The sequence below is a fragment of the Nanorana parkeri genome, unplaced genomic scaffold, assembly GCF_000935625.1.
Source record: "Nanorana parkeri isolate BGI_ZX_2015 unplaced genomic scaffold, ASM93562v1 scaffold260, whole genome shotgun sequence".
NCBI classification, from domain to species: Eukaryota; Metazoa; Chordata; class Amphibia; order Anura; family Dicroglossidae; genus Nanorana; species Nanorana parkeri.
The window spans coordinates 313,056-334,251 of record NW_017306528.1 but is presented as its reverse complement, the minus strand read 5'-3'; the positions used below and the strand labels follow the sequence as shown (position 1 = coordinate 334,251).

General features: G+C 41.0%; 1 protein-coding gene across 3 annotated transcripts in view; it reads right to left on the bottom strand.

The window, feature by feature from the left end:
• The window catches only part of ARVCF (armadillo repeat gene deleted in velocardiofacial syndrome), a 269,995-nt gene that overhangs the window by 29,774 nt on the left and 219,025 nt on the right, over nucleotides 1–21,196 (bottom strand). For all 3 annotated transcript variants that reach the window (XM_018556965.1, XM_018556966.1, XM_018556967.1), the window contains one exon: nucleotides 14,958–15,029. In XM_018556965.1, coding sequence (XP_018412467.1) covers nucleotides 14,958–15,029 — 72 coding nt within the window. The remainder of the gene's footprint in view (nucleotides 1–14,957; nucleotides 15,030–21,196) is intronic.

Sequence of the window (21,196 nt, the reverse complement as noted above, 5' to 3'; positions counted from 1 at the left end):
AGCATTGCATTTTAACTGCCTGACCAGGTTGTAAGTTACAACCGCCAACATGCCATTCTGGTTTTATGGCCCCACCCAAAAGACCAATAGAATCTATAGTAAAAGCTGAATCTCTGGCACTCGAAACTGAGCTTCCAGGTCTTTGAAGGATGCCGCTGTAACTTAAAACAAGGCAAGATCAGACAGAAAAGTTGTACATAGAACAGAAGAGCCCAAAAAGTCACTACAGCTCTGGGCATGGCTACTTTCATACTCTGTAATTGCTCTTTGGGTATAATCAGGACTGGTACAAACAGCAGTTATATACAGTATATATGTAATTCACAAAGCTAATGTGTACTTAAAGTGACACTAAACTCGGTAGTTAAATCTTAAAAATACATTCAAGTACCCCAACTATTAACAAAAATGTATCTTATTTGTGTATCACCCAGCTATAGATCCTCTTATCTCTGAATTGGTGCAGACACTGTCCTTCCTTCTGGAGGGTGGCTACTTTTGTTCCCCATGGTCCCTGTGTGTGTAGTAAAGTATCCACCACTGCAAGCTCACTCCCATAATGGACTACAGTCGCACGTATAGTTTACTAATTAGGTGGCCAACCAACGAAGTTGCAAGGACACCTCGTTATTGTGCTGATTATTATTTTTATTATTGTTATTCTGCCGCTTTTTTCAAATGCCTGTAACAAGTGCTCTGTAAGTCAAAAACTCATTAAAATTTGCACAGTGGTACAGCCCTGTGCTCTGCAGAGCTTATTATAATATAAAGGTCATCGGTCACATGATGTGGCAGCCATCTTGGTTTTTTGTGACTATATTTGGGATCTATTCAGAAACCTGCATCTCCAGAACCGCTAAAGATACAGATGTGCAACTTGCTGTGTGAGCTTATGCTTTGCTCTGTTGCCACATGTGCTCATTATAGCTCTATTGGTCACATGGTTTGGTGGCCATTTTGGATTGTGCAATATTCTGTCAACAACTTAAACCATTTATCAGAATAACTCCAAACTTTGCACATATGTCCAGGGCGACCTCTTCTGCCACGGTAGTAGAAATAGGTCCGATCCCACAATCGAAATGGCCGCTGCAAGCCAATGGTGTTTAGATAGTGTTATTATTGTTATGGCCTTTTTTTCAAAAGCCTGTTATACGCGCACTGTTACTCACAAACCGATGCAACTTGGCCCAATGGTAGAGCTCTGTGCTATGCCCAAACTTTTGCAACATAAAGGTCATAGGTCACATTGCCTGGCAGCCATCTTGTTTTAGCTGATTATGTTCAGCTTCATATTCAAACATCCGTTTCTCAGAAACTGATAAAGCTACAGATCAATTGCTGTGTATAGTCATGATATGATCTGCATTCACAACTGTAAATCATTACAAGTCAATTGGCCACATGTTTCGGCGGCCATATTGAATTGTGTCAAATTCCACAAATATTTCTATTATTTTGATGCTCTTTTTTCCCAAATGCTAATTATTGCCACACCGTTATGTAAAAACTCATCAAATTTGGAACAATGGTAGAGGACTGTGCTGTGTTTAATCCTTGGAAACAAAGGTCATAAACATAAAATCAGACTTTTGTTTTAGTGCTTTTCCACTTTTGCAGTCAAATTTGAGAACCCCCAACTATGTTATGCATTTCCATTTACACAGCATATCTAAAACTTTATAAATACATTAGGGCTGGTAATGATTAAAAAATTTTTTGATTAATCGAACAAGAAAATTGTAATCGATTAATTTAGATAACACACATACAGATCCAACTACATTGGTCTATACACATACAGCACAGCAATGAAGTAATAAAATGAACTAGGATCACACTAATCCAGCACGCTATTAATCTCACGTGCCCCACTCAATATGGTTGCCGCTTGAGTGGGGCAACTCAGAATAATAACGTGCGAGATTACAAATCTATTTACATAGTATAGTAAAACAGCAAAGCCCGAAGGGTGATTTAAACATAAGTATTTGCTTAATATTTGAAGTAGCAGCACCTGTCCATTCCATGTAAGGACCTTATTGCAACATAATAATATCAGTAAATTTCAATAGGCACATTTCTGGGAGCGAGATGGGGGGGGGGATTAATGGAGAGCCACATAGTGCATATATATAAGTTTAAGATAAGACAGAAGATTGGTGCTTCTTGGCCAAACTCACCGGCCCAAGTGGCTCCGTGGGCTAACGAAGGGAAGGGGGGAGGAGTCTGGTGACGTCACGGACATCACTGGATCTCCGACGAGACTCTCGGAAGCCGGCGGAGAGGCGAGTCTTTTCATTTTCGATCAAAATAGTTTTAAATCGATCAAAAAGTTTAACGATTAATCGAGTTAATCGTTAATTTCCCCAGACCTAAAATATATATCTAATTTTTCTATTTTTTGTAGCAGGTTCATACATAGTGCAATTAGTGGGACAAACTGAGTGAAAGGGCATTACCATACAATGTACCACTCAAGCCTTGAGATCTTTAACCCTTTGTTAGGACCGGCAGTGTTCAAATCCACCTGCACAGTGCAGACGGGGTTAATTATGGTAAGCATAATGCCATAGTCCCCTCAACATTACATAAAAAGCTAGATGGCATTTTTAAGTAAAAATGTAAGCGGCAATCTTTGAATAATTTAAGTTCTACTATATGAATGGGAACAGGCACCAAATCTAAAATAGGCATCTCAATTTGGCTGCAAATGTGGAAATACACTAAGAAATGCTTAACTTCTGACTTCCATAAACAAGTTGTAAACGTTTCATGATAATCTGCTTCATTTTTCTTGTTAAGTACTATTACTATTTTTCTCGTCATGCAGACTCATCACTCACATCTTTCACCATTTGCCAAACTAATGTGAGACCTGCCCATCTATGGTAAGAATTAACATGACTTTAGAGAGTATTTGTTAATTTCCTTTAGGTCCTGTACTCATGACTACGGTTTTGTTTTTCCCATCTTTTTTTAAAGGGAACAGAACACCTCCCTGTAAAGCCCCTGGCTGCTTTTTCTCCAATGATCACCTCCTTGAACTAGTTTGCTGCCTGAGCATGACAATGGTAAGGATTTTTGCATGCTAAACAGCAAAAAGTGTGTGGACACCTCTTCATAATAGTTCAGGTGTTTCCAATAAAGGGTACTATTGATATTATAGCATACAAACACATTATGGACAATTGAGCACTTCATACCTTGTGGAGACAGTTTGTAGAAGGCCCTTTTCTGTTACAGCATGACTGTGTCCCTGCGCACAAAGCCAGCTCCATAAAGACATGGTTTGAGGAGTTTGGTATGGAGGATATTTAATGGCCTGCACAGAGAACTCTACCCTACTGAACACTGTTCGAATGAATTGAAAAGCCAAATGTGACCCATGTATTCTTGTCCAGCATCACTACCTTACCTCACAAATGCTATTTTGACTGAAAGGGTACAAATTCCTATAGACACCTATTAAACGTCCATGGTTTGGGAATAGAGTATTCAAAAAGCTCATAAGTGTATTGGTCAGGTGTCCACAAACTTTTGACCATATGGTGTATTTATGTATTTGTCAAGATACCCCAAATAGTTTATCTGGCTGTTAAACCCTCTATGCATGGGTACCATTGCAAAAAACCACACAGCAGCCCCCAATAGCACAACATTCTATAAAACATTTTTTTATAATCTCCTATATTTCATGCTCTGCAACCCAACTTTAAAAATATTTGAGAAAAGGAATTCTAACCAACAACTGCTCAGAGGCACTAAACCTAACTAAATGCACCTGGCAAATAAATGTTGATTTTAGAGGAAGGCGACTTAACAAAATTCCCAGGGCGCTTGGGTGATGGTTTCTCTTCCAGTAAAAAGAGGTATGGAGGATGGAGGATGGAGATGAGCAGCGTGCCAGACGCAACAGTTATCTGTTAGGTCTTAGCTAATCTGATCATTTCTTTTCCCAGACAGAGCCAGGGTTCATGGACCTACTATAGACATGAGATGGCAGAATGTCATCTATGGAAAGCTCCAGAAGACTTGTTATATTTCAGACGTATCTTGTCTGAATGTGCAGGATTTATGCATATAATTATTTCAAGACAGTCTGCAAATTTCAAATATATATTGTCATTTGCTTTGGCCACCACTTCCATGATGCACATCAGAAGAAAATGTTGGTACAACATAATAACTTATTACTGGTGGAGAGCAAGGAGAGTGACAGAGATCGATACCGAGTGAAACTTAAGCCAGCACTGAAGAGCGTAAGGGCTGAAATGTAAAAGCCTATGTATCGAGAAAAAGACCAACTGGGGAAATCACAATTTAGGTAACCAGTTATCTTACAGCATCTCAGCAGAGTATACCATATTGCTATGAATTATGAACAACATGACAAGATGAACTTTATACTCTTGACAAGTAGTACTTAATGTTTCTCAAGGGAATTTGCCGTGATAATATAATGGCAGCCTGTTTACATTCATAACGACACTAGGGCATGGATCTCATACTCCGGGGAGGAGTGTAAATGGCTCTGTATGCCTATCGGATACTTTTGATAACTTATTTATAAGAAAGGGAGTTAGGTTAATATAATAATTACATTCGATATGTATAATGCAGAGCAACAGAGAACACAAACTGAGCTGCAAATTCAATGTCTGCATACCATAATGCATCTTCCTAAGTAACCAGTATATTACACAACAGAATAAGTGGTCCACATCTCAAGAGACCTTACCACTGCATTTCAACCTAAAAGGCTTTTTAGGATGGAGCCTCAACGTCTCATAAGGGTCATTGGGCCCTAGGATAATGTTTACACAATAAACGATTACAACATAAATGCATTAAAACAGAGGTTCTCAGTGGCCCAGCAGGTGCTGTAGTGACAAGTAGATGGTGCCAACAAATAAGAGTAAATCATCTTTATTGACGTGGTCGATTGTGAAATCACAGGGACAAAAAAAAAAAAAAAGCGACATTTCAGGAACATGCAGGGTCCCTTCATCAGGCATGTTCACAAAATGTATAGCTTTATAGGGAAAAGTTCAAACATGCATAAGCAGTAAACTAATATGCATTTCCTGGGCTTAAGACCACATATAAAGTGCAAGAGAGAAAACATATTGGGAAGCACAATTAGGTCTCATTTACACCTGACCATTTTGTAGCTGAAATGCCCAAGCACTACGACGCTGAACAGGAGGAAATCCAATTGTTTTCAATGCCTCCTGGTTACACCGGAGTCTTCTGACGCTTGTACCAAAACAACTAACTTGAGAAAGTACATGAGCTTCTTTTGAAGCCAATCAAGCATTTTGGCCCCAATAGACTTCAATGGGAGTGCCTGAAAACGTCACGTTTTTCAAGCTTTTGTTGCCTAGTAACTAGCTTTGCATTGGCTAAAAATAAAAAGTTTGCAAAACGCCTGTAAAACACTAAGGATAAAAGCCAGCAAAAACACAGAGACACGCTCAGTTCAGTGTGAAGTGTGCCTTTTTGGCAGTCTGAAATAAAAGCTCCCCCAATTATTCATATGAATTTAACACCCCCTGAGCACACACTGTTTTCCAAAGAGAAAAAAAACCTTCTGAAATTCTTTATTAAGTATAAGCATAAACATTTCAATTCTTGTTCTTAACACCTTAAGAACCACTGATGGAATTATTCCGCCATGGTTGTCCATGCCATAAGGACCCATGACTTAAAGTGACATTAAACCCTCAGATTTTTTAACATAAACCAATACTGAAATGTGTGCCTTACTGTAATCAATGGTAGTTTCCCTTCTCTTTGCTGCTCTTCCTTTTAAATCTGTATCTCTTCTTATGCTGGGCACTACAGGAAGAGCTGAGTGCCTCTTCCTGTAGTGCTGGCTCAGGTTGCAAACCGAAGAGATACGGATTTAAAAGGAAGAGCAGCAAAGAGAAGGGAAACTACCATGGATTACAGTAAGGCACACATTACAGTATTGTTTTATGTTAAAAAATCTGAGGGTTTAATGTCACTTTAATTCAGTCATGGGTCCTTAAGGGTTTAATCTTCCATAATGCGCTAAATGAGAACTTATATATGTATACGCCATATCAAATTAAAGCCCTTTTTTTCATTTAAAAAATAGTATATGTGTTGGTGCAGTAAATGAGAAAGATGGAAATTGCAGTTGAACACGCACAGGAAAATCGCTTTGGTCCTTAACTGAAATCCAAAGCATCTGAAGCTTGGTCCTTAAGGGGTTAAACTACTTAGAGTGCCTTCTTATGCGTACTTACCACCCACACCATTTGTACACTGTAGTGTAGAAATAAGACAAAAATAAAAATAAAACCACCCCCATGATCAATGAAGATTTATGACATTCCAAATCAGGAGAAAAAATACTTTTAAACAAGGTAATTCAAAGACGAGTATATTAAAAGGAATCTTTGTAATAAAGCAGACTCAAGTTGACAGTTTTGGGCCAATTTAAGTTAGTATTGAAAGAAACGAACTGCTACATTTTTCAAGGTCTGCTGAGGGTGAAAAACTGCTAAAAACTTCCAGCTGTTCAGCTGATGAGCCTGCACTAACCACACATTTCTATGGAATTCCATCCTTCTATTGCAAGGAGAAACAGTAGCACTTTAGAAAATGCCATTAGGCAGTAGCGGGCACCACGAGCTCTGGGCACCACACTGTGGGGCGTCAGGCTGGGCTGCAGAGGTTTGAAAGGCCATCCTGCAGATTCCTAGCATGGAGAAAGAGCAGCCACAGTCGATTCTTGCCATGTTCTGTCCCTGCAGCCGCCTCTCTGTGATTTAAAGATTATTTTTAGAAGGAAATTCTTGTGGTTAAAACCATTCAGCAAGGAATGAGCAATAACACTAAAAGACCTTTCCATAACTCTGTCAGACATCTTAATCCATGACTTCTCTTGCCCTGTAAATATATTTGGGAACAGGAAGGACTGGACACAAATCCTCAAAATTATGTGTTGTTGTACTGTCAAGGCTGTTTTAGAGAGCCCTACAACAATCTAAATCTTCATCAAGGTGCAACTTCACTAAACATTATATGCATGTTGAATGGCTAAACATCATAATGCAATTTCATAAAAACCTGCTACTTATTGTACATGACTCCTACTTTACCCTTTCTGGGGGGAAAAAAAACCTCTATACTTTTAAATGCCAAGTTTGTGAACAACACAAAATTTTCACCCCACTTTCAAACATGCATACTCGGTATGCGATAACCGATACTCAAATGAACATGCCCCCCAGAGCCCTAACCATTCCGCTTCCTTAAAGAACAACTCTAAGCAACCAGCTAAATACTCTGCCACAATACCTCTATATCAGTTTTACATGCAGAGAATTTGTAAATCTGTTCAGTTAGTCTTTGGAGTCACACATGAGAACGTTACTGCAAGCCCACCCCCTGTGCACGGTGTAGTATAATTAGTTGTGGTGTTATGTGAATGCAGAGTTGTTTCTTAGCAAGTAGACCTGACTTGGTGTTCCTTAAAGCACAAAGAAAGCAACTTTAATTTTCAGTCCAGCAACTTACATGATCCTGTCCTTGCCCAAGAACCTCACACCTTTAAAGGGTAAGCGGGGTCAGGAGTTGTCGGCAGCTAGATTGAAATAAAGTTTTTAAGGCAACATCAGTGGTGTGCAGTGCTTTCTACATGCTTTAAGAAGAACTCTGGGCAAAACATCACCCTTGCAGTGGGGCTACTCCTGCCCTGCAAGGGTTAACTGATCATTATCTAGGCTAGTTGATCAAAAAATAATTAAAAACAAATGTATACTCAAACTGCTGAGCCAGCTCCCTGCTTCTACGCTCTACGAAGAATGTCTCCTATGCTGCAGCATTGGAATGTTCCTCGGCATCCTCATATCTATAAACTGTGTAGAGATAGTGATTTACTGGACCTTAGACCCGGCTATCTCTCAGATTGCTTCAGGAAGCAATCTGAGAGATAGCCGGCTTTGTGGTTCAGGAGAGTACAACTTTTTTTTTAGCACCTAGACAAAATCAAACATTTAACCCTCGCAGTGCTGGGCCAGCCCCCACTGCAAGGGTTGATAAAGGTTGTCTACAAGAGGCAATAAAGAACTATGGGCACAGACAGCTGCTAGCTGGCAAAGGACGGAAAAACAGTGTTGTGAAGTGGTTGAATATTTCTGAGATTAAGAAATTTCTGTATTCCTCAATGTATTGGGTATAAATGCGTGATGCACCATTCATTTAAGCAGAAGCAGTAATAAGTATGCAAGAGGAGCTAAAACTAGTCTCTTATGCTGTGCAGTGTGATGTAGACTGCAAACACATGTAACGCACAGCATCTGATTTACCGACATTTACCGAAAATTTTTACATTTAGACAAAGTGTGTTTTAGTATAGACAGGCATGATGTCAGTCACTGTTGAGTGCATTACTGCAGTGTTGATCTGGCACCTGACCCCTCCCACAGGCCAATGCAGAATCAAGATAGAAAGACGAAGGATGGCCATGTAGGGCTTAAAAAACAAAAACGTAGCCCTTGATCGCACCTGCTGCAGGGTGTACTTGTGGTGCTGTCTGGGCTACCTACAACAGCTAAACCACATTGAAAGAAGTTCATGCACCTTTCTTAACATTGCACCGCAGATGTAAGGGGAAATGAGCAGGTTAATGTTAACATAATTAACCTGGTCTGTACTGTGCTGGCAGACCATCATCAGTTGTACAATTTGAACAATGCCCTAAATAAGGGTTAAAGATCTAGAAGCATTTCATCTTAGTGAGGGGAAGCTCACTCTGTCCCTAGTTTTTCTATGGCGACAGCCAAGTTTCCAGTCACTTGGAAATTGAGAGAGAAGCTTGAAAAGGCTTGCTACAGAGAGACATCTAAACTGTTTAGAAATATTTAAAATAGTATGGTTAGCTATGATGCGTGAATAGGGACCTAACTATAGTGGGGTTTTCCCAAAATTGACTGCCAAAGTGTAAATACAATTTGAGCAAGGGACAAACATGGCAAAAACCATTTACATTTCCTACACTGCATTAACAGACTGGACCTATATTTGGCAAACCCCATATCTCGAACACAAAAAACACAATTGTAAGAACCTACTTAGGGTCCCTCCCAAAGAATCTACCCCTCTGCTATACACCAATACACAAAATATGATTTGTGGGCTGGACATCCTGGTTGTGGAACCTCTGCTCAGTAAAAAGTCTTCTGCAATTTTAACTTAATGGGAACAAATGCAGCCCCTTTTAAAATAAATTAGCAAGTAGACTTTTTCTTTTGTAGTGCAAGTCTTTTACTGAAGATATGGTATCTAGGAGGAATTTTATAGTTATCACGAGGTGGGACAGGAATAAAAAATCTCTCAAAAGAAATGGGTATCAGCTTTCTGGTTGGAAACTGACTGATTACACTAAAACCAATTTTATGTCTCTCCGTTTAAGTCTCCCCTGTAATTTATTGCTGTGAATGAGGTGAGAGACAGAATAAGAGGAGGTAGCAATGAGACCGATGCGTCAAACTTTCAGTGAAGTTGTAATGATGCCTTGAGTCACCCGGAACTGTAAAGACAAGATATTTACACTCTACGCCAGAGCTTTTCACATACAATAGCCTGCCCCATCATTCACCCCTAGCTACTTACTACTACAAGTGACAGTATTACTCAGTGCTGCTGTGCTGGCACAGTAGTGCTTTTACTGATGCACTTTACCTAATGAAGTTACAAACTGCTGCTGCTTGCTTATTACACATAAATCGGAGATGGAGATTTCAGTTAGGCTAAAGTCCTGTGTAGAATTTATTACAAATAAATCAGTGACATTCCTTGGCCGAAACTCTTTTGCAGCAAGGTGCATTAATGTCCAAGTAAAGTACTAACTCTACGCTTGGTGGAGATCAAATAGAAACCTATATTCAGGACAGCTTGGACTACCCCTAGCCCTGTCCACAATTGGGACACATCAGGAAATAAGTTGAAGCCAACCATGCAGACATCAGTGTGGCAACAGACCACGTGGTGCATCTCTCCCTCTACAGATGCTTTTCCATCCCACTACACACTGAATCTACAACAGTGGTGGTGCTATTGGACCTAGCATTCAAAGGATCTTACAACATTTAATGAAGAAATTGAAAGTTCAGTGCTGCTGTACCTTCTTAGTCGCAACACTTTCATCAGTTTTCCATGTAAAAAAGGAAACCTACATGTTTCCCTTTGGTACACCCAATATGTCCAAGTGTTGCCATTGTGCATTCCCATATTGCCAGGATATCCGCATCCCATGTGTGCTGCGGACAAGGAAATACATCTATGTCAGGTTAGTGGGCTACCATCTTTCCACACAATTTGGAGCTGCCCAATTACAATTTCTCATGAATTTTGATAGTGATGGCAATATGTTGTTATTTGTAGTCATTCAATGAAGCTATAAGGGGGAATTAGCAGGCTTTTTGGGAACACTCGTTTCCTGTCCTTAAGGTAAGCTTCAGCTCACTTCAATTTATTGTTAAAAATGAGTTAACATACTATATGAAGATAACTCCATACGGGCATGAATGTATTGCCTTTAGATATTGGAGGTGCACTTCTCCGGTTATCTACCTTCTCCTAGTGCCTGAGGGTTCTTTGTTAGGGTGGTAGCATCTCCTACTGGGTTTTAATAGATTATTTTCCTAAATACTTGGATTGTAATCACAATACCTACAAGTAGGTGAATATGGTTAAAAATATGCTATTGTAATCTCCATATGTGAATATGTTGTATTAATGATTTGGTATTTGAGAACCATAGATTACTTCACTCACCTTCCTGATGAAGGGATGTGAAACGCACTGAAGGTGGAATAAGGGCTTGTTCACACCAAGCGCGGAGCAGAGCAGTTACAGACCGGAGCAAAACTGCGTCCAATGTATTCCAATAGTATTTTTAGCTCCAGTTCACATCGCAGCGTTCAGTTTCAGAGCAGGTAAAAAAAATGCAGCAGGCCCTATTTTACCTGCTCTGGAACACATGCAAACGCCTGGAACACACTGAAAGCCCATTTGAAACTAAAAAATATATATATCTTTTTTTTTTAACCAAAAACGGCCCGGAACGCATCAAAAACACGGCACAACCCCCTGCACTGCGTGTGCAGAAACTCATGGAGATCTGATCAGCATTTGGTGTTAGCAAGGCCTAATTGAACAATGGTGAAATCACACTATAGGTGGCCATACACTTTACAACCAACGCAAGACCTCAGTCTTGCGATGGTTGTAAAGTAATTTACTGAGGGGCGGGCTTCCGATGACCGCAATGCTGAACGGTGAGTGTGCACGTGCGCACACCGGCCCGTGCGGCATTGATCTTACAATCATGCTAAAAACCAGCTGAAAATCGTACGATTCTCGGCTGGTTTTCTAGCATGCTCCTTAGACAAAAGACGTGCGACCGTACAGTAAAAAGGGTCGCACGCCTTACATACATTTCGCGATTATCGTACGATCGCGGGATTTCCCGCGATTATCGTGCGATAATCGCACAGTGTATGGGCACCTTATGACATCTAGTAGTTGAGACCATATGGGTTTTGTATAAATAGATGCAACTAATTAGTCTTGCTCAAGACTTTGATAATCCTCTAACAAGTAAGATTTGCTTTTAATGGTGTTCATGGATATTTGAATGTTTTCTATGTCAATAAAAGTTTTGGAAATTCTTTTTAAACTGGCTCAACCATACAAGCCCCATACAATTTTGTTTTGTGTGTCTATTTAAATTGGGGTGAGATGAAAATACGTTTTTGGGAGACCTAATATTTAGATCAATTGGGATACCAGCATCATAGCTGGGCAATGCAAGTCTGACAGTAAGGTGGTGTTCCATCTGATCTGTGTACAGCCCAAATACAAACTGTGAGGCCTTGTTCACACCAATGGTATCATCGTTTGTGTGTGTACACCTGCATTTTCTGCTGTTTATGCACATTTTGTACATGAAGACGCGTGGTTTAAGTGGCAGCTTGAGTAACTGCCATCAATGGCCAAATGCGCAAAAAGTATCTGTCGGGCATTTCTATTGAAGTCTATGGGGGGGGGGAAAACCAAGCTGCACATTGCCAAAAGAAGCTCATGTACTTTTTTTCTGCATTTGGCTCTTTGCTGCTGGCGTTTTTCTGCTCAGGTGTGAACAGGAGCCATTGAAAATTATGGGATTTCTTGTGTTGGGCGTTTTTAAGTTCTTTCTACTGCTCAAAAACGCCTAGGTGTGAACAGGGCCTTACTCTGACGAGCCAATGCAGGTTTGCCATAGGTCACTATCAAATTCAACTTTGTAAACTGGATATGCGCTACATATTTACAAATATTTAGGCTTCTGTATAAAGTTTTGTTCAGACTTGCAACAAATGTTATAGAATCTTTTCAGACATGCCATATAACTTTCCTTTATAATAACTTTTAAAACTTTAATAGATAACAGAGTATTTTTTTTATAATTTAAAGGACCAGCCTACCAAACCAATCATTCAGATTTTGGTAGATACTGGAGAGTTATAGTGAGATATTTTGTGTTTTAGGGTCTTTATTGGCAAGATCAGTTACTAGGGCTCTGGCTCTATTAAGGAGGTCCCTGCTCTGCCTGCCATTTTTTTTTTTTATGCAGAAAAGCTGTAACATGCAAATTTGGATAGGAACACCCAACACTCCCAGATGGACAGGGAAGAAGTGCTCATTGTTGGAGTGTCCAAGATACTTAAAGCCAGCAACTGGCTTAACTCACCAAGTTCTACCAATATGTAAAAGTAGAATTTTTGGCTAGACTAAGGGCATGTTCACATCAATTGCGGTGCGTTCCAGAACGGTAGCTGCTGGAACACAAAACTTCCCCCCTGCGTTCTGGTGCGGGAGGGGACGTGCTTGCTCTATTTCTTGCGTTTGCAGTGGAACGGAACACAGGCAATGTTTTGTCTGATCACACTGTGGGGGCGTGGCTGCGGTGCCATTTACTTCAATGCACCGCCACGTTCCCCAGTTTTGATCATTATTTTTTTAGAAATATAGAGCACAGCCAATAATACAGTCATTAGCAAACAGAAACAGCAGGCAGTGGGCTGATGCAATAGCCTGCTATTGGCCATTACAATTTGCAGGCAGTGGGCTGATGCAATAGCCTGCTATTGGCCATTACAATTTGCAATAGCAAGCTGGCTATTGCACCCAATGTAGAGTCACTGCAGCATTGGCTAACAGCTGGTCTCTTACCACTGGGCACCGGCTGCAGCAGTATGTGTCCCCTCCGATACCCGCTGCCTCTGCGGATACAGGCGGGGGAGAACAGAGGGGATTAGAGAGGCCATAAACTGCAGCATGCAGCGAAATCCCAGCAGGGAGGAGAGAGCTGTAGAGCAGCGGTGGGGGAGCTCTCCTTATCACTAGGCACCAGCTGCAGGGGGAAGCAGTGGGGATCAGAGAGGACACAAATCCAATGAAACTAAGGGATCCATACCAACTAATCGATGACGAGAACCGTTGACGATTCTCATTATCGATTGATTAGTTGGTTGCAGCCCTATATGCAACAGTATGAGTGTAGCCTGAAAGTGAATATAGCAGGAATCGTAACCATAAACGTAAAGTTTAATTACTTCCTTTTAGCCTAGCAAGAAGCAACAATCCAGGTGAATTAAAAGCGATTGGAGAACTGTATGCATGCAATGAGAGTCACCTTGTCTTTGTGAGAAAATTCCAGTGACTACTTATCTTTTCACCTGACAAAATCGACACGAGTGACTTCCCATCCTATCTAGTATGGTCTCAGCTGAGCAATAACTGGCTAGTGCAGCAATCAAAACAAAATCAAAGTACTAATGATCCACAAAGAAAGAGTTTAACAAAATGAGTTAGGTGCATAGTATGGGGCCCTTAGAGAGTCACCCTATACAAAACAATCTTTACAAACAAAACAAGCAATGTGGAGTACCTTCCCATTGTCTCTCTGATCAACAATGCAATCAGGATAAATAAACCTAAGTACAAGAAGCACTCAAATCATTTCTAAATGGTTCTCTAGTGACACAAGTTAATAATCAGCTAATGCTGCATACAAGTTCTCACAGCAAAATCAAATATAGACCAAATGGATGCATAGACATTAGATCATTAGCACCCAATACCTGCAAGGTCATTGGGACAGAGCTTCGACTTTGGTGTACCTTGGACTCGGTCAGGTTACAATTTTTAAGAAAAAAAAAAAAAAGACTAACAGTTAGGCTGGATTTTTCTTGAACCACCTATTGTTTTCCTAAATAATAGTAGTGTTAGGGACATCCACAGACAATGGAACCCTCAGTTGAACACCTAATGATAGCCAAGACCTATGATCAGTAATGCAGGTGCTGTAGTGACCAGAAGGATTGCACCATCAACACTGAACAACAGATCACACCGACAAACATATACATGCAATTTATAGAATACTAGTATACACAGTTAAGTGCTTTTCAGGCACTTGTTCCTGAATGATGTGGACCTTATATGACAAAATTGGAACATTCAACGTGATGCTGGCTGGGCAGGGATGCTGGCGGACTACATTGCCCAAATATGGCCTTGGCCACATTTGGGTAAGGATGTTAGTAAGCATTCCTGGTCCCTTGTTTTACATTCAACTACCAGCTGGGCAATCTCCTGACCGGCAGCTGAATGAGGCCGGAGAGGAGTCATTGGTTGCTAGGATGCTGGTGGCTGCCGATGTCCAAGCAACCAATCCACATTCATGCCAGCTTCCCAGCACATACATTCCCCACTGAGAACCCTGAGAAACTGTTGCAAGGCTAACATGAAATAGGCGTAGGTTGTTTTGAAGAGAACCTACCACCAGGAAAAAAAAAAAGTGTCAAATGCTTTACTGAATTTCCCTGTACTCTTAATCTCAAGCACTGGATCTAGGACTTAGATGAGCACTGTACCTTTTGCATTTTCAGAACGCTTTGGCAAGTCAAGGGTGTCAAAGTTCTTGTCCACTTCTCCATTCTTTTTTCCTGAAAGCAAGAAGGCACATGTTATTTTGTAGTAAAGTAGAGCAGCCCTGCATGGATGTATAGACTATCAAACAAATTACAGCCTAAACCAATTTCAAAAGAGTCTTCCCATTTCTTTTTTGCATTGACAAATGCTTTGCACACAATTGTTCAGGACCGAATGCCTTGCAGTAAAGCAGTGACAAACACATTAATGTGCATATACCAACAGGAGAATTAATCAAATATTTAGCAAATTAATTTTAAAATAATTACAGCATTAACTAACAAATGGTATATGAAGTGATGTTGAACAAACGAAAAAAAAAAGTTATACAATATAAAAAGGGCATTATTTGTGCAACGCAAAAAGTATTTTATACTGGCAGGCGTGTGCAATGGAGTTTACTATTTTTATTATAAAGCAGAACAAAAGTAAGGTCAGCATCACATTATAAAATTTGACATGTGCTTTTATCTAAGCATTTCTACTTTCATATGTACAATATTTATTTTATTGGGATTCCTTTCACCTTTAAATTTTGCACTCATAAATGTAAGGCATTTGTTCCTTTACTCGCATCAATCTCCATTTGCTAGTGCCTGTGAACAAGGCAGTTGAATAATCCCAATTCAATGAATCCTTCCACTGCTAATTGCTCTCCATTCATTTCAGTCAAGAAACTGAAGAATGTGGCGCACATGAGGTGTATAATAAACTCCCATTTATGTGAGTTGTCATATTAAAGACAGTGATGGAAGATGAAGAGTGCAGGCACCCAGTAGCAGAGTGCCAAGCCAAAATGCCAGGCCACTCTAAACAGACAAAGCTTCAACTTTTTCGGGTAGTCTTGGAGATTGCCACTCTCAACTAACACACATTTCTACTGGTACATCACTATAATGGGCTATCTCACCAATAAGAATGTATGAAGGGAGGAAGGGGCAAGCAGGCTCCATCACTACCAGGAAGTGTCAGAACTTTGTCAGTTCAGAAGAACCTGGCCATTGACCATGGCTGAGAGGAATGACAGCTGTTGCAAACACCAGGCAAGTGCAGTGCCTTCCCTTTATACCTGCCAGCAGCTCTCCTATATAAAAAGACAAAGTCAAATGAATGTGGAAGTCTGGGATATAAAGCCCCATGTAAAGATGTGGCTCAGTAACTGCAGTACTGGTCTGTAAGAAAACCAAAAACACAGTGCTGGAACCACCCTATTGTTTAGTCACATAGGGGGAACACTTTCTAAGGGCATGTTCTGGTCTGGAAAGCACTGCACTGGTGTGAACGGAGGCCAGAAATAGCATAGGGATACATTAGAATGCATTTTGGGTCCGGAAACAATCTGGTCTGGTGATGATCTGGATGTGGTGTGACTGGGCCCTACGGCTCCCAGTCCTCCATCTGCTTATGTAAAGCAATCAAGTAAGGCAATCTATCCTATATGCTGCTGGCATTTTTGTCTGACCTAATAAAACCAATGCAAAAGTACGTACTTGGCCTCAGTCTAATTTTCTTTAGGTTTCTACTCAAACTTTTTGCCCTTAAAAAAACCATGTATGACCACATAATTAAGCAACGCTAAAGGGAAAAGTAGTCCAGGTAACTGTAGTGACATCAGCCGTTTACCTGCTTAAAACACATTTTCGAGTTGCCATTTTACTTTAGATTTTGGAGTTGACGTAGTGTGTTTGACCCGAAGTGTAAGAAGGTTATTGTAACAGTAAACAGCACTTTATATAATTTACTCCAACATATTTTTATATTGCTGCCCAGTGCCTATAATCTGCTCATTTTTAAGGGAGCCTTGAATTTAGCTTTAAATGACATCATCAATTCAAGATATGCATGTGTCTGTACATAGCAAGTCAACATAACATATTTGCTAACATTTTTATTGGCATGAAATCTGTATTACAGTGATTATATTAGATTTGCCCCATATACAGAAGCAGAAAATCTGCGTGCCTTTTCAAGTGATCAACAATTAAAAGCAGTATAAGATGCAGTACCATCTCTAACCACTTCATGACTGCTTGCTGTAGATCGAAGTCATGCAATGACTGTACATCTAATCAAGTCACTGCTGTTTTTGGGTGCGTTTTTAAATGTTTATGAATTGTAAGATCATAGTGTGACTTGGCAACTCAAGTTAACATGATCACTGCGACAGCCACTTCTTTGTTGCCCCAATATTCCTTTCAAACTACTTTTGCCTTTGATGAAAATGTTTGCTTCGAACGCCTATAGACATTAGAAAGTAGTCACAAAAGCAGGCATAATGCAACCAACCACAGGGCAGCAAATCTGTGGAGCGCCGTGCAGTGCTTCATAAACCCATTGGGATAGCTCTGCCAACCTAGCATAATTTATGTCAATGCAGGGTGAAGGAGGCGGCTGATGCCATTTAATTCAGGATGAAATGTAGCATTTGGGACAAGTTTTCCAATCAGCATTCCCCATGACAGCTGATTGCTAGAGGAAACATGCCTTACACCACAGACATGATATTGCTATCCAGTCTGGCTCCAAATAGCCGCATCAGGAACTGTCATCTCATGCCTAGAAGCCATTTAAGTCTTTGCTGCAGGGAAGAAAACACACTTGTGCCTGTTTCATTATATATTTATGGTGGCACCAACAAAATGTAATTTTCTATGTTTATATTTTGGTAACAGAGGGAAAAAAAAAACTAAACAAAATGTATTTTAAAATCTATAGTACCAAAAGAAAAACCGAGCGTGCTAGACATATCAAATGCTTTTACAAAGACTTAAAAGTACTAAGAAGCAATTGTCAAACTGCTATAGCTCCAAACCTGGACAATTATTTTGGTTGTGAATGGGGTAGTCCCAGTGGTAATGAAGTGATTAATGAACGTGTGTTACTGAATCTGAAGAGTGTTGTTGTTTACCTCAGCTTAATGCTAATACAAGTGGCTTTCTTTGCTACATTTACAAAGCTGAGCTCCCAACTTCTATAGCAAATATTTATTTTGTAAGCACATCAGCAATTGGGAAGAACTAATTTTTTTAAATATATGTTAATTGCACCAAAATCTATTTTGTGGACATTATACAACATTATACAAAAGATTAACATTTTCCGCAATGAGTAATAGTTGTTAGACATTGTGGTTTAATTGATGTTTAATGTCTATGTTTAATTGATCTAAAATGCAAACCATGAACTTGTGGTCAGTTAAAAATCACCGCAACATTACGATTCCCTTTCCCACTGGGAAACCATGCTTTTAATCTGACATTGGTACGAACAAACAAAAAAAAGTCATTTATTAGTTAACTTGCTTACACAACATACTCTGAAAGAAATTCTGTGAGAATAATAACAGATATGAGAGTCTAAAGATCTTAGAGGGTACCTTGCAAAATAGTAGTTTAAAAGAACCAGTCGAGAATGGGCATCTGCAAACTGAATTTCCACCAAATTGTTATATTCCTGACAACTTGCAAGGATAGCTATGCATCTGGGGCACATAACTATAGGAGTAGCAACACACTGGAGCTATTAAATGATATTAGGCTGGCCATACACTGAATTGGAGCAAGATTGGAGCAAAAAAGCCCCTCAAACTGATGTAAACTGTAAACGAGAATGCAGCTGTTAGCATGCTGCATTCGCCCTTCAACACAATCCCTTAGAGCCTTGGTTCTCAACTGGTGGGTCGTGACCCAAAAGTGGGTCGCGACCCTGTGTTCAGTGGGTCCCCGTGTGCCTTCCACTTTTCTAGGTGAGGCTCCTCAGCCTGCCGCTAGCGCAGCACTGTCAGTTCTTGTGCCAAGCGGCCAAAATATGCTGCCCGTTGCAGAGTGTCAGCTTGAGGTAGGGTGGGCTCCATCCATATGTGCATTGCTTACAGCTCCCTCGCTTGTCCTGTAGAGGTGCCTGGACTGGTGTGACATAACATTCTGGCACCTCTGCAGGGTGTGTCAGGGAGTTGTACAAGCAATGCACATATGGATGGAGCTCCATCACAGCACAGCAGCCCACGCTGGACCTCAGGCTAAGGTTCCACTACAGTTCTCATAAGGTAGGGAGACTGGGTGGATCTTAAAAAAATAATGTTTTTGTTGTTTTTGGAGTGTGTATGTGTGCGTGAGATTATGTCTGTGGTTGTGTGTTTTTGAGGGCCCATTCAAACTAGTACAGTGCGTTAAACGCACAGTCCCGTGCGATTAACACACTACTTCGCAATCGCACCTACCATGCATTTTGGTGTGAGAAGTGCATTGCATTGCCATTCATTTCAATGGCACCCCAAATGTACCTCCCACCCACAGTTCTATTGTCCACATCGGAACGCGCAGTACGGCAATGCCGTGCGTTCCATTGCAGTGCAATTTGAGTCACGACTTAATGACCAAAGACAAATGTGGGTCCTGAGGTTACACAGGTTGAGAACCACTGCCTTAGAGCACATATGTCAATTACAAGGCCCACGGGCTAGAAACAAGATTTTATTAGGTCTGCCAGTGCGGAGCTTTGTACCATGGCAAACAGGGTTAATTGTTTTTTTTTCTAGCCTGCGATCAGTCAGAAATAACTCGGAGGGGCAATTCAGCTGGCTGCCCACTGAAAAGCCTGCAGGTTTCTCCTCCCCTCTGCCTCTAGTCTCGGCAGCTCCAGCAAGTTCCACTGCCTGCATCTGGGACTGCCTGTGTGAGGGCACTAATGGACAGGGACTGCTGACACTTTTAGTGCCCTCACACACAGGACAGTCATATCATTATATGACAATCGTATGTGTGAGGGCAGTACAAGTGTCAGCAGTCCCTGTCCATTTATGGACCAGGACTGTCATATAATGATTAGTGGACTCCAAGCTTTGTACCGCGGCAAGCAGCAGGGTTTTTTTTCCTTCATGTTTAGCCCCTGATTTTATTCACAAGCCTCAGCATGGCCCCCAGTAAGTTTGGATTTGACACTCCTGCCTTAGAGTATTACAGTGCACTTAAAATGAGCCTAACAATTCTCAGGAAACAGAGCTGAAGTGCAGCACCTGTGTTGGTCTTTAAACCCTGTGGAGCCCCATTGGATGCTAAGCCCAAACTGTAAGTGACCATTCATTCAATCTACATGGAGCCCCATGAAAACCCTAAGCCCAAACTGTACATGCCCAGTCAAGATAAAGCCCCACCGGTTCCAGTGATATGCCCTTCCACATCATACAACTGTCACATCATACAACTACATCATACATTGTCAAACCCAAGCAGGGTATTACGGTTGAGGCTTAGTGCCAGAAGGGGCATAGTCCTAACCTCCACTTGGGCAGACATCAAGGTCCTATGTTCAACCTGGGTTTAGGATCTAAGAGGACTCCAGAGAGACCAGGATTGATTTGCGGACTAATTGAGGTACATACATGCACCGCAATGTGCCTGTACTTAATTATTACTCTGAATAATTTTTGCTTAGTTCATGGTTAGGCATCAGGTTAGGGCAATGGATATTAAGAAGGATTAGGTCAGGTCACTGATGAAATTACCAGGGTCGCAGCAGTCGCATGACCGGGCCCTGGCGTTCTGCCACATGTAAGTAGGTGGGGGGGGGGCAGAAGGAAAGAACCCCGATAACCGCCGAGGCACAGAGGGACATGTTAGATAGACGGGGAAAGGCTATCTGGCGTTGGTGTGAAGGAAGGCGCCTCCAAATTCATCTATAGCAGCCAAACACTGCTCAGCCGATATAAGTTATATAAGCTAAGCAGCGTTGGGCTGCTATAGATGAATTTGTCACACACAAGAAGGCACCTTGCACTACCACTGGCTGAACTACCAGGGTCTCTGCGGTCACATGTGCGACCAGGCCCTGGAATTTTGCCACTTGTCGGGGACCCAGAAAGGAAGAAGCAGGCCCTGTAACAGCCAAGGCGGTGGTGGTGGGGGAGCACCTTCATGGTTTCTTGCACTAGGGCCCTGAAATTTTAGTTACGCCTCTGAGTGGGGGCGTGGCTTGCGATCATCGCAAGTACGATCTGCCTATGCAACATAGGCAGATCATACATTTTTTTAAAGTACCTTACAACCATCGCAAGACAAAAGTCTTGCGATGGTTGTAAGGTGTGTGCCCAGCCTTAGATGTTAATTTACAGAGTTGGGTTACCAGAGGGTAAAATAGTAACATGTAATGCTTTAGTTTTCTATTATGTAAACCTAAAAAGAAT